Source organism: Medicago truncatula, chromosome 2 (genome assembly GCF_003473485.1).
Source record: "Medicago truncatula cultivar Jemalong A17 chromosome 2, MtrunA17r5.0-ANR, whole genome shotgun sequence".
In the NCBI taxonomy this organism is placed as follows: Eukaryota; Viridiplantae; Streptophyta; class Magnoliopsida; order Fabales; family Fabaceae; genus Medicago; species Medicago truncatula.
Window position 1 is genome coordinate 12,295,441 of NC_053043.1, and position 14,925 is coordinate 12,310,365.

General features: G+C 33.7%; 2 protein-coding genes across 2 annotated transcripts; one reads left to right on the forward strand and one right to left on the reverse strand.

Moving 5' to 3' along the window:
• The first annotated feature begins 441 nt into the window (after positions 1–441).
• Positions 442–5,520, forward strand: LOC25486356 (UDP-arabinose 4-epimerase 1). Its single transcript, XM_013607632.3, has 10 exons — positions 442–706; positions 1,889–2,029; positions 2,347–2,471; positions 2,700–2,813; positions 2,906–3,013; positions 3,118–3,209; positions 3,472–3,613; positions 3,733–3,827; positions 4,094–4,223; positions 4,920–5,520. The coding sequence occupies exons 2-10, from the start codon at positions 1,969–1,971 to the stop codon at positions 5,289–5,291; spliced, it is 1,239 nt and encodes a 412-aa protein (XP_013463086.1). The 5' UTR covers positions 442–706; positions 1,889–1,968; the 3' UTR covers positions 5,292–5,520.
• A 4,648-nt stretch (positions 5,521–10,168) lies between these two features.
• LOC25486358 (coatomer subunit epsilon-2) lies at positions 10,169–14,421 on the reverse strand. The gene is made up of 6 exons (XM_013607634.3): positions 14,022–14,421; positions 13,802–13,953; positions 13,320–13,455; positions 12,205–12,360; positions 11,839–11,918; positions 10,169–10,490 (listed from the first exon to the last, which is right to left on the reverse strand). The coding sequence occupies exons 1-6, from the start codon at positions 14,271–14,273 to the stop codon at positions 10,397–10,399; spliced, it is 870 nt and encodes a 289-aa protein (XP_013463088.1). The 5' UTR covers positions 14,274–14,421; the 3' UTR covers positions 10,169–10,396.
• Positions 14,422–14,925: the final 504 nt, after the last annotated feature.

Consider the following 14,925-nt stretch of genomic DNA (forward strand, 5'->3'; position numbering starts at 1 on the left):
TCGCTGGAAATAGCATCACTCTTTAGGTTTTAATTAAAAAACTAAATGCCATTAAAATAGAAAATATCCCACTATAAAGGAACAATACTATATATATAAAGGGGATAAAGATTATGATCTGAATTTTTATAATTTCAATTATATCCTTAAACAATTTTTTATATATTAATGTTATGTTATTGATGATATTAAAAAAGATAAAAATCTATATTATATTTGTTAAATTATTGTTGTAATTAGAAAAGATAAACACGACTTATTAAGTTTGTTACAATTTTAGAAGTCACAAATATTTTGTTGATATAGTATAGATAAAGTATAAAACATTTTTTAGGGAAAAAAAAAGTCAAAAAATTTTGCATTATTAAAAAATAGTAGAAAGATTAATTAAAAAAAGAGAAGTATATAAGAAGAAAAACAATAAAAAATAGAAAAAGTATAGTCTACGATGTTTGTTCCCTTTAGCAACCTGTAACGCTTTGACAACATTGCCACAAAGAGAAATCTTCATCTATTAGAACCCTTCTTCTCCTTTTCCCTCTTCTCTCTTCTCATTCTCACACCATTTTCCATTCTCTCCTAATCTAATTTCAACTCACACCCCCTCAATTCCACTTCTTCACCCCCCCTCCCTCTTCCTCCTTCATTCACTTTTTCACATTTTCACTTTTATTTCAATAAAAACCGTTCTTTTTGCTTTGAAACGGTAAAGTTCTACTCGTTTTCTCATTATAAGATCGTTTCATCTTGTGGGCCACTCTGAAAAGTGATTGTTTTTTGTAAAAAAGTGTTTTTTTTTCTCTGTGTTATCCCACTATGATTTTGTTTTTTAAAAAAGTTTTTTTTTTTTTGTGTGTTATTCCACTCTGGGATTGTTTGATGCAGTTTTTTGTTTGTTGAATTTCTGAGTTTTGTGCTTATGGCTTGGTTGGTTATTGATTTTGTTAGTTGAATTTACGAGGTTTGGTTTTTGGTTGGTTGATTGTTAGTTTTGATGAATTTGAATTGGTCTAATGATGCTTTAAAATAAATAACGTGGATAAAAACAGAAGGGTTTTTGTCTTTTTTTAGGTTTGGTTTTTGGTTGATTGTTAGTCAATGATGCTGATGATAATTATAAAAAGGGTTTTTGTTTGTTTTGATGATGAACTTGAATTGGTCTAATGATGCTGCAAAATAAATAATCAGGATAAATTTGAAAGTATTTTTGTGTGTGTGTGTATATTCTTGATGAAATTGAATTGGTCAATGTCGAAGTTTTGTTGTAGTGATTGAATCCTGAAATTGGTTTTGGTTTTATGGATTTTTTGTGTTTCAGCTGTTTGGTTTGATTTGAAATTTTTAAGCTGTTTTCTCATAAGGTAATAAATTCCATGATTTTGTTTTTGAAATTTGAAAAGGGATTGTAAAGTTGGTCCACTATGTTTTGTTTTTTTTCCTTGTTTTGTGATTTTCTTTGAGGCATGACAGACAAGTTATTTTTGCATGTTTATTGTGTTGTTCTTGTGAAATGTGCAGAGGGTATTCTTAGCATTCTTAGCTTTCCCTCTTTCATGATTTACATCTTCTGAACTTGTTTGGATCTTTCATTTATGGCATGTTCTTTCTCACAGATTATGTGGTTTTGTGTTTTTGGTGAATTGGCATGGTTCTGTTTTGTTGACAGAGCTTTTATGGTCATTAGAATCTTAACATTGTTTACCTCATGCCTTTTCTCTCACACTTCACCAATAAAACTTTTGGAAAGAAAAGTGTTCTTTTTCACCCTTCATTGACTCATCAATTTGTTTGTTTTTTGTTCTGCTGGTTTTTCATTTTAAACCACTTTAGGAATTTTTTCATTCCAGAGAAAAGAAAGAAAACTTACACGGTTTGTTTTCTGCTGCAGCATATCACTCAAGATCCTCCTAGGCGTGGACCTTGATGTGATCATTGATATTGGAGAAATAGTCCTTGTTGATTTTGCAAATGCTAAATTTTTCTAGGGCCAGAAGTCAGCCGAGGGCAGCCAGATCTATGTCATTAGGCGGTAAGTTATTCTGCCAAATTTAAGCACAAATGGTGGTTGACTAACTATCTGATTGTATTGAATGAATCTCGATGTGCTTAAAACATTAATCGATTTCATAATGATAATTGAGATGCGGTGTTTTCTAGCACTCAAGGTATAGGATACCTTGTTATGCCAGTATATTGCATAAGGTGTTCATGAAATAATTAGTTGTCGAAGTTCTGTGATTTATTTCACATTGGTTGGTTGTTTTCGTATAATTAATAATTATTTATACTCATAGTTATATTGAAGCTTTAAGATATTTTTGTTCTTATTTATGTTTCTTTTTTTAGGTATGGATTATGTGGATCCAAAGAAGAAGGGGAACCTTCTCGGGAAGGTTTTTCTTGTTGCAGCATTAACAGCATTATGCATTTTGGTGATCAAGAGATCTCCATCTTTTACCACTCCTAGTCCGGTAATAACCTATAGATTATACTGACTAAAGCATGTAGTAACTGTGATGTTTTGATAATATATTAGTAATACATAAATATCAGAGTGAGACCTGGAAGAAAGATATAAATCCTATTGACATGTGAATAAGTTTTTTATCAGCCAATTAATGCTTGATGATTAGAGAAATAATTTTCAATTTTACCATTTTATTCAATTTATTGATTGAGATTCTGCTTTTTTGGTCCAGTTTTCTGTCCATGAACCTGGGGTTACTCATGTTTTAGTGACCGGCGGTGCAGGCTATATCGGGTCACATGCTACCTTACGACTTCTGAAAGAGTCTTATCGAGTTACCATAGTGGTATGTCTTTAAAATACTGAAAACTTCTATCTGATAAAGGTAAATGCAAATGCAGTGACCAGTCTGTGCTAAACATAATTTCTCTCTTTCAGGATAATCTGTCACGTGGAAATTTGGGTGCTGTCAGGGTTCTTCAAAGCTTATTTCCACAACCTGGAAGACTTCAATTTATACATGCTGACTTGGGAGATGCAAAATCTGTATCCTTGTTACAGTAAATAATTTGGTGTTAATTTTTTACTTTGATTGAAGCGTATATGTTAGTGAAATGCCCCAAAAATTTGTTTACTTAACTGGTTATTAGGTTGATAAAATATTTTCGGAGAATAAGTTTGATGCTGTGATGCACTTTGCAGCTGTTGCTTATGTGGGAGAAAGTACACTTTACCCTCTTAAGTAAGTACTTGTAGCTTTCATTTGGGAATATTAATTCCAGTTGATAAAGTTGTATTGTTTATTTTGGTTTTAATCCTCTGGTTCTCAAGGGAAGGGGTCCCTTGTAATCCGGAGTTCGTGAAGTCTAGTCAAGGATTGTTTCAATCAGAATTTGAACACGGGTTCTCTTGAACTGATAATCTTGCATTTGTGTGCTAAACAAAATTAAATTTAATCCATTTCAGTTCTCTACTTTATTTATGTTCTATAATTTGTTTGTCAGGTATTATCACAACATTACATCAAATACCTTGTTGGTGTTGGAGTCTATGGCTAAATATAATGTGAAGACATTCATTTATTCAAGTACATGTGCAACATATGGGGAACCTGAAAAGATGCCAATTACAGAAGAAACAGAACAGGTGGGAAATCCAATCGTGGTTTAGTCGATAACTCTTTGTTTTTCGTTGCATCTTGGAACGACTTTAATGAACATCGGTGTGTAGTGTTTAATCATTGACATTTTGTACTTGGATTTCAGAAACCTATCAATCCATATGGAAAAGCTAAGAAGATGGCAGAAGATATCATCCTTGATTTTTCAAAAAATTCCAAGATGGCAGTAATGATTCTAAGGTTTGTATTTTATATCAGATTTTCCCCATGTTTTTTGCAGTTCATTCATGTCTTTTTCAATGTGCCATTCGTTTAATGATTCTGAATATATCTTACCTATAATGGAACCTTACAAGAGGTGGCAGTAATGACCCTTTGTTTTCATTTTCTTTTCTCTGTGGTTTTAGCAAATAGATCTGTAACATAAAAAAACAATTATTTTTACTTTATTTTTTAGAATCATTATGGTTGTGATTATTGATAACTTTTCTTTGGGAAACATCCAGATATTTCAATGTGATTGGATCAGACCCTGAAGGGAGATTAGGTGAGGCACCAAGACCTGAGCTTCGGGAACATGGTCGTATTTCAGGTGCCTGCTTTGATGCAGCTCGCGGTATTATGCCTGGCTTGAAGGTATATCAATATTTTCATTTTTACTTTTGGCTAAAATGAAATTGTTTACATAGATAATAAGTCAGAAAAACCTACCTGTTAGGATATTAATTGTTGGAACAATATTTGATATATTTCCAAGATAACTGTGACAGAGAGCCCAAGTATATGCATTTTCCAGACTCACCAAACTAATGATAAGCTTGATATTCCCTTGCATAGAATCTAGGATTAGTGTCAAGTTTAAATACTTGATATGTGGAGCAACATGCTTGTTTTTCTTGGAAGTTAAATTCAGTAGAACTTTTTAGTGTATCGCCCTAAGATATGGACTATCATGATATTGACACTTATAATAGGAGTGCTTATGTATAAACTATTTCTACAACAAAAGATAAAATAAAGTCGACCCGTTTCCATATATGCTATAAGCTGTTTTTATAAGCCATCCTTGAGAGCTTATGGGAATATGGTGAAAACAGCTTATGGACATGTCATAAGCTATTTCCATAAGCTTTTTCAATTTGTCTCACTGGCGCTTGTGCCAATAGATAAGCTCAAATAAGTTGCAACATGAATATGTTTTTTACTAGCTCTCGTGGAAAACATGAAGTGATTTTTGCCCAAGTTACTTCAATTCTTGTATGGCTCTAGACTAATTAATATGCCGTGATGTAAAATGACCCTATGCTCATTGCATCTGTTGCCACCTTGCAGGTTACAGGAACAGATTATAACACACCTGATGGAACATGCATTCGAGATTATATTGATGTTACCGATCTTGTTGATGCCCATGTCAAAGCTCTTGAAAAGGCAAAGCCTGGTAAAGTAGGCATCTACAATGTTGGCACTGGAAAAGGTAGGTCAGTTAAGGAGTTTGTGAGTGCTTGTAAAAAGGCTACAGGTGTTGACATCAAAGTAGACTTCCTTCCACGCCGACCCGGTGATTACGCCGAGGTGTATAGCGACCCGACTAAGATCAGACGCGAACTGAACTGGACTGCGCAATACACTGACCTTGAAAAGAGCATTCAGGTTGCATGGAAATGGCAGAAAACTCGCCCTAATGGTTATGGAAGTTCCTAGAGCTACAGCAAGGCAACCATAGCAGCTGCCATTATATTGCTCTCATACATTGGATGGTGAAGTTTTGTTCTTAGGGAGTTGGTAGTTCATTCATTATACTTATTTGTATTCAAACATATAATAATGGTTCAATAATATAATGTGCAGGCTCTGATATAGCTTTACTTTCTATCTTATTGAATTTTCCATTCCAAATAAATATAATTATGAACCATTTCACTCCTTTGTACATGGTTGCAATTTGTTTGGTGGCACCCTAAACTGTTGAAGCCAATCATAGTTTTCTTATTTTCCATGATTTTAGGCTATGAAGCGGTGACAAAGGCATAAAGGCACCAATAATATTCAAAATATAGGATACTAGTGACAAATATATAAGATAAATAATTGATGTTTCACTCACTCACCTACTTTGTTTTTCTTTTCAAATTCACATGACCTACTGAATGTCTCCTTCTGTTGGAACAACTTGAGCCCACAAATTTATTGCCGACAATTTTTGAATGTTTGATTTTTCTTTCTTTTGGTTGTTGAGGGGAGGAGATCCAGGAAATGAATTTGTGTTCTTTTTAATTGTTTTTCTTCCATCGTTTGGTGCTTTTTAAAAAAAAAATATTATTTGGTGTTTACATATAATCAATTTGTTAAATTTGCATTTTGAAGATTTAAAATACCAAAGTCATTTTGAACAACTTGAGGGAGAATGTTGATGTCCATTGTAATCCTATCTGACTTCAAGGATTAATCTTCGTAATTGCACGTGGATGATATCCGATTTAGAGGAAAACATAATTCATGTCTGGTTGTAATAACTTGATACTATTTCATTTTAGAGTTAATCGAGTGAAGTTAATTTGAGTTTAAAAACTTCATTTAAATAAGTACCAATATAATTCCAGAATTTTCTTTTCAAAAAACTTAAGTACACTTAAAAACATCAAAAGGAAGAGGGAGAAATGACCTTCAGAAATTCCAATTTGCTCTTTCATCATCACTAATGCTAGCACAGAATGAGCATTATGGAAAAAGAGAGAATAAAAACAGCACATAAAACTGTAATGCGCCATCAGCGTCTTGCTCGAGTACCCCTCAGATGAGATCAGGAAAAAATTCATATACATTACTACCATTAGTAGTGCGTTTGATCCGCTAAAAAACAAGGGACAAGAATTGTATTTGATTGTAAAACTGTTACAGGGACAGGGCAAACTGGGGGACAAGAGACATGACAAAAACTAAATTTTTTGTCTCATTGAACCACAACATAACTTTTTGTCCCAATTTTAAGTTGTCTAAAATACCACCGAACATCCTATAATACAAAAGTAATGTTCAATAACGTAAAATTTTGTCTTGTGCTGTTCGGCCATATGTTGTACTTACAATTTAGCGGATGAAACGCACCCTATAACTTTCAATTATTTATCTATTATTTATCTTTGTTTGCTGTGATTATGATGTTTCCATTTTGATGGTTTATAGTCATATGTAGCTAGTATAGAAAGGACATAACTTACAACTACAAGCCAATTGTGTCTAAGGAAAAATTACAAACTTCAATAACATAAAGGCAAAGAACAAAAAAAATGTTATTGTAAGTTAAATTAGGCCATTAGGAGTCATCTGCATCACTACTAATCAACAAGAGTTAAGTTATTCTGACACATAAATTTGACAAATGTTTTGATGGTTAAAACTGTTTAAATATGTCATTAATTATGTTCAATAGATGGTTAATGAATATAACAAGACTCCCCAACTCATCAACCATCCATTAAACACTATTAACAACGTTTTAAATGTCACTAATCACGACTTTAGGAGTTCAAATATGCATACATATTAATTCACCATTCAAATTGTTTTCTCCGTATCGTTTTGTAATGTGTATGAATAAACTGTCTCGCTTAATTCGTCTAGCGGTTGAAGGTCAGTTGAGTGGAAAACGTTGAGAGCTGGTGATTTGGATCCTTATGTTTCTTATCTTATGTTTGCAGATGATTTACTTCTCTTTGGTTCAACTAGTGATGTGTAATATGAATAGTTGATCAATTTTACATGCTGTCCGGGTAGAAGGTTAGCAGCGAGAAAACAAGCATTCTGTTTTCATGTAATGTGCCTAGAAGCGTCATGCATTTATCAGTGCAAACATCTGGCTTTAGAGAAACTGTTACATTCGGCAAATACTTTGGAGTTCCTATCCTTGGTAAAGCTCCTCGGCCAGCTGATTGTCAGTATATATATAATCAGTCAAGTAAAGCAAATTTAGATGCATGGAAGGCTAGACAATTATCTTAAGTTGGTAGGGTACACTTTCAGCATCAGTGGCTGAAGCATTACCTATATATCCAATGAAGGCCACCATGACTCCTAAGTCTCGCTTTCAGGAATTTAGCCATCTGCAGATATCTTTTATGTGGCGGGCGATGATGGCCGAGGGAGGGAAGCATACGCATTTAATTAATTAGGAGGTGGTGACGAAAGATCTAGGAGGACTTGGTATCTGAAGATTAGATGCGAATAACCAAACATGTATTATAAAGATTGGTTGGGCTATTAAAATCAGAGAGAAGAAATTGTGGTGTGATATTCTCAGAGGCAATTGATGACATCTCGTCATTACGTAATTTTCTGTGTAAACTGATCATAATTTGGAGTTCACAAGGCCATTTATGCAGCAAAAAGAACAGAAAAATTGAAGAGAATGCAAAGAAGCAAGAGACGATTTTAGAAGACCAAAAACATGCTCTCTGTTAAGGAAAAACGTGACACGATTTGTGGAAACCCTAATTCAGTAAATCGTGACACGATTTTAGGCGAATTTCTGTGCCTATTTAAGTTGAAGTCTATTCCAAAGACAAGGGTTACGAATTGAGAAGAGCAAAGTGCGATTTTGAGACTATAAGACGGCTAGGAGGGCGATTTCTTCATCCTTTTACCTGTTCATGTATGTGTTGATTCCTCTAATGATTATGTTATTTGTAAACACCATTATGAGTAGCTAAATCCATTAGAGGTTAGGTCTGAGATGATTCTTTGTAACCCTAATTGAAACATGTTGCTGTGAAACTCTATTTATTGTGAATGACAATCTAGTTTTTATTCAATTCAATTGTTCTTAATGCTTTTTATATCCTGATCAAATATAAATATCATTTAGTGAGAACGAATGAACTACTGACCCTAGCTTTCGACTTAAACCTAATTGAATTGTTCTAATAAACATGGTTAGTCTAGGAATGGATAATCCTTTATTAGTGATATTAGGTTAACGTGCTTAAACCTTCAAAGGTTATTAGACCACATAAGGAATTATGAGCTATAACCCTAGAAGAGGGTCCTAACTCAAGGGATTGATTATGACTATTTTGCTAACTATCGTGGAACTAGAAAAACATTCACAAGAATAGGTGCAGTATACCAATTAGGGGAACATAGATGATTCGAAAGACCTAAACTCATCTCTCTCTTATTCTTAAAATCAACCTTTACTTTTTGTCGTTAATTTTATGCAAACAAACCAATCAACTGCCTAGTGGCAAATCAAAAAAACTTTTATACATCCTAACTTACAACGTAATTGAATTATTGAGATTAAAATCAGTCCTTGTGGGAACGAAATTTTTACTACTTCGATAGTATTTGGTACACTTGTCAAACTTCTATCAGCAATTATGAGAGAAATAATGTTGCTGGAGATAATATTAATAGCCAAATCTATATTGTTCCTGGTGAGAGTATTTACAATTTGGAGGTGAGTATTATTCCTATCGAACTTAGTACTGCTTCTTTAGCAAACTTGGTTAATAGTGCAGGCATGTGGAGTATAGAGTTGTTGAGTGGATGGCTACCAGGTTATGTGAGGTAGAGAATGAACCTGATTGGTGTATGTGGCCCAGCTTAAAAAATGGCAGTTTTTCAATGTCATTTAGTTACAAATTGCTGTGTGATTTTGAGCAGCTAAGGGGTAATGGCGATTGGAAGATGAGTGTTCCGGAGCGAATTGGATGCTTTATTAGGATAGTTAAAACATGGAAGACTATTGACGAATTATAGGAAGCATATGATGCATTTTGGTGAACCTTTTCACAAGCTCTTCAAGGACACGCTAGAGAGAACCTATTAGTATACATCATTTTTCTAATAAATAGGCGAGCATGAATCTGCAGCGGGAGTGTAGGAGAGTTATCAAAGGGGTTTTGCTGGAGAATTGGCCAACTGCTTGTCACAGATTGTGAGTAAACATTGCAAATCAGATAAATTATTACAAGCATGCTAGCCAAGTTAATGTGAATGAGGTGGGATTCTCAGAGAAGGGATATTGTGGTATCCTCCTCCTAGGGGTCAAGATTGAATACTGATTGATCTGCTAAGGATGGCATTCATGCCGGTTATGGAGATTTGATTAGAGGAGCAGATGGAGAATGAATGGGTTGCTTTTGAAAGAAAAAAAAAAAACCCCCACTAAATTTACGCATAAGATTTGAATATTGATAGTACTTTTACTGTTCATTCCTAAATTGTTGTTATTGTCCCTAGACTGTCATCTCTATAACTTTATTTTTCCTTAAAAAAAAAAAAAAACTCAAATTTTATTGTTCCTCGGATTTTGTACTAATTTTTTTGTTAAATTTACATGCTTGAAACTAAAAATCACATATGCTCATTTTTTTTTGGTAGGTAGACGAAATGACAAAACTATTATAAACTCACACACAAGTGGAGGTACTGGGGTTCGAACCCTGGTCATGGCGTCCGGCCTAACAATTTCATCATTTTTGCCAGTTGAGCTAGGACTAGTGGACCACATATGCTCATTATTGGCAGGAGCTCTAAACAGTCGTAATTTTGCTTTCATATAATATAATAGGTATTTCTTCCTTTTCAAGTAAAAATATAATGGAAATGAACTTGCAACAAATTAATATCAGCTATAGTTTTTGTAACATCAAGACTTAAGACAAACATTATCATAAAATTTGAATCCTATAACACATTTTACCCAACTGGTTATACGCGACAATACAATAACCACAATAAGGTGTAAAAATTGCATGGGAAGACCACACACACCATTCAAATAATGAAAAATATCGATCACGAGCTCATGAAGCAGATTGTAGCGCTCTATCAAAGCTTTCTTCAGCTGCTGATACCCTCTTGACCAGTACATGATCTGGGTGTGAAAGTTTCAGCTGGCTGCAAAACAGTGCACATTTACAAGTCACTCACAAATGGAAAACCTTCTTTCTCAATGGCATAAACTAAGCATAGTCCTGGTTTGTCTATAATGCTAGTAGAAACGCAAACAATATTTGAAAAAGATTCTAGATGGGAACAAAATCCGGTCGGTCATTACTACATATGTTTGACACTTACAATACGAGTAAACTGCAAAATGTTTGCACACAAATATCATGTGGTGTAACATTGCATTATATTGATACAAGAAATACATAATCAGATATCCAAGATTCAACCATTAAGACACAGAAGAAAGGCTCCACATAGTAGATAGGTGATTAGCTATCAAACTCAAAAGATGCATTCATTTCGTATATTTTACTGATGCAAACTATCAAAGAGGACAACAAAATATAAGTATGTCCATTTCTCTAAACATCAAGTATTTTAGATTGCAAAGGGTATTCAAAATTGTTCCTTCCCAACACGGTCTGGTTCATATTTGAAGAGTAAATAAATCATTAAACAGAACCAAAGTGTATAAACATATATCTTAATAAAATGTATAATACATTTTCTATTTTCTATATTAGATATATATGATAATAGAGTTTTGGAGTTGTCATTTTACAGTTTCACTATTGGAATTGTACAATGGCATTTGATTCTGTAGATACTTACTGCTAGGAAATATTAGAAGCTGGGCCTAAGTTATGTACTGTTATTTTTACAAATGATGTTATGTTACTAATCACTATTAGTAACACTATTTAGTAAGTGATGAAACAGTTTAAGTGAGATTTGACACACAAATGAATCATGTCTGGGAAACAAGACAAACTCAAAACCACAATGCAATTTGGTTTCCAACATAAGTGATACATGAAACATTTTAGGTTTAATAGTTTTGTGACCTACTTCAAGTTCAAGGACCCAAATACAGAAGAGGGTGTGGAAACAGATCATACATTCTAAACCCAAAAGATTTTAATGATATGCATTCATATAAATTTTAGCCCTATATTCCAAAGTTTTTAATTGAAAGAGCTATTATTTAATTAATTTCATTAACAATTGCTATCGTTTTCCACTTGAGAGCTGCAAACAAATGGCTCATAACTCTCAAACAATGACCACAAGGGCACAAGTTGGGGAGACAAATTCCATATACAAAAATGGCCCACAGGTATTAAAATTTCAGAGTTGATTCAGAATTTAGTAAAATTACTACAAGTAACAAAAAGATTCAACCAGCCAATACAGGAAACTACATCTATGCTAGGATATATATTTTCAATAACAAACAACAACAAAAAATCACGAGATGAAAAGAGGGGGTTGCAAACAATAAAGATGAGCTTACCTGAATGATTTAGAAGATGGTTTTCCAAGATGAAGACAGCATACAACAAGATTTGCCAGTGTTTCTGGATCCCTAGCATCCTGCACAAATCACGAGTTTCTTAAGCACTAACACCACCATTTCCAAAAAAACCAATGATTACCCTATCAAATTTTACTTCAGCAACGCCTAAAGGTTTAAACTAAAGAGCCAACAGAATTTCAATATTCATTTGAAATAATATCAAACTGAAAATTGGAAAGGCAATATGAAACATCAAAAGTTTTGGACAACCACAAACACTCATCTAAATGAGATAACAGGATGCAATATCAAAAGTTTAGTCAAATGAAATTGAAACGAATAAGATATGCAAAACAAACGTGCCTTGTTGAGTGCTTCCACCAAAAGAGTCTCAGCTTCATCAAAGTTACCCATTTGCATGCAGCAAACAGCCTTGCCATTCAAGAGCAAACTAGTAGACTGATATCTCTCAGACAAATCTTGGAAGATCAAATGCGCCTCTTGGATCTTTGCCCCTCCCTAATCCAACAGCAATAAAACACATCACATTCCAAACTTACCAACCAAAACATCAATTTTCAAATCTTTCTTTCTTTTTATATAAAAAAAGACACTTTTCATTTCATTAGTAATAGTAAAAAGGCAAATGCTAACAAGTGCCTAGGTACATGTCAAAGAATAAAAAAATCGAAATATTGTCTTCGAACTGATGTATTCAATTTCTTGGGTCTTGCCAATGTATGCTAAGGAACCTGAAATAGACATTTTGCATTGAAAAAACAATTTTTAAACTTTTAAGATGAATATGGTTCTGTTTGGATTGGCTTATTTTTAAGCTTTTGCAAATAAGTAACCTTTCATGTATTATTCATAAGCCTGTCAAGGTAGTTTATGAAAAAACAGTTTATGAAGATACCATTTTCATTAGTGAGAACTTACGATAACATAAAAACTTAATTCTTTGCATAAGCTCAAAAATAAGCCAATCCAAACGAACCCTATGTCTATATTGAGTAACATGTGCCCTACATTTAAAAGTTACAAAAATTGTTTTTTCAAGAGCATAAGTGATTTCTTAACATGTGTCATTAAAGGTTAAAACTTGTTCTCGGGGCCCTAATAATAATCTACATAGCACCGACACTTTGAATTAAAAGCTATGAAGCACGGATACCGAACACGACACAAACATTGACACGCCAACATAGCTAATAATTTGAAAAAAAATCCCATAATCCAATGTAATTACAAGTGTCGGTGTCGGACACGATACGTGTCCGACACTGGGACACGCCTAATCCAAGGAGTGTTTGTGCTTGTCCCGACACATATTAATGTCCAACATGCTGATCCATTCAATCACTTCCAATTACTTAAATTATTATCAGTATCTACGTGTCATTATCAAGTCTTACATTCATGCCACTTCAACAATTCAATAATAAGGCAAATAATAATTAACTTATATTAAAAATTACCACAGCCAAATCAAGCCAAGCATTTGCAAGCTGAGTAAGAGTATGATCCTCATCAATCTGCTGCATAATCCTAAGCTGTCTCTCAGCATAATCAGACCTATGCATCTTAATAAAGATTTGCACATTCAACGCAGTCCTAAAAAACACAAAACCAACATCCAATCACTCCCAAACCCTCACATCCTCTTCTCATCATCTTTATCAAAATTGAAATAATATACCAAGAGAAAACATAAGATCCACCGACACTGTAAAAAAAAATAGTTTTACACTAACATTCAATTCATCTTGTATTCCACCAAATCACAACGATATTTTAAAATTAGTTGTATGACATATCAGATTGATAGTTTCTTATTGGATGTCAGCTTAATATCATTTTACATCGTCAGTGTATTCCCATTAAACTGTATCTATTTATGGGATGACAGTGTAATATTATTTTTACACCGTCAGTGTATAAAAAATGCATTTTTTCTTACAGTTCCATGGTTCCACCGGCATTAGTATACTTCAACGCCTCATTGAAATCCTGTTCATGCAAAAAAATAATCCCAGCAACAAGCCTCAACGTAGCATTGTTCCCAATCGCAGGATCCGCAAGCCATTCTTTAATACTCGCGATCGCCGATTCCTACAACAAAATAACGATAAATTGACGATAAATTGAAACAATTGAAGAGAAATTGATGAAATTGTAACCTTTGAATCGGGTGATGAGAAATAAAGAGCGAGCAATTTAACGGCTTGAAGAGGAGTGGGAGCGGAATCGTTGATTTCGGAGATGACGAACTGTAACTGACCAAGAGAGATGTAGCAACGGAAAACGAGTGTGTCGCGTTCGATGATGTCGTCGGGAGAGAGGTTGGAGACTTCGCTGCTGTTGATTGCAGCTTGGTATGCGCCGAGGTAGAAGTTGTTGCGGAGGTTGAAGAGATGATCTGGTGTCGCCATTGATGGATTTGGATCTAGATCTTGAAGATGAATTTGTGTAGCACTGGTTTTGAAGAAGAGAAAGAGAAATGGAAAATTCGAGTGAAGGTGGTGATATTTTTGTGGGCTTTTATTGTGAATTGGACCTGGGCTTCTAACACGTTGTCGTAATGATCTCTCACTCGATAAATCGTTTACTCTTTGGTCAGTCACTTTAGTGTCGGACGTTAAATATTGATGTTAACTCGAAAACTAAAATGGTTAAGTATGTAAAGAGTGAAATCTTTTTGACTTTTTACTCGATTAGTTATTTTAATGTCCGACGTTAAATAAGGATGTTAACTTAAAGATTAAAATGGTCAAGGAAGTGAAGAGTGAAAGCTTGATGGTGTTTTTTTTTTATTCCCCAAATGATCGACTAATGAAACGTTATATTACATTTTTAAGGACTAAAATGGGAGTTTGTTTAATTTTTAATTTAATTTTGAGTTTATAGTTTAATTGTTGTTTCAATTGTAATTTTTTATTACATTCTATATATAACAAAAAGAAGTTCAATACTAATACAAGTGATTTATTGAAACATTTATCATATTAACATATATTTTTTATGGATTCAATTCCAAAAATTAGTTCAATTTATGGTATTAATCCACTATATATTTTATATCTT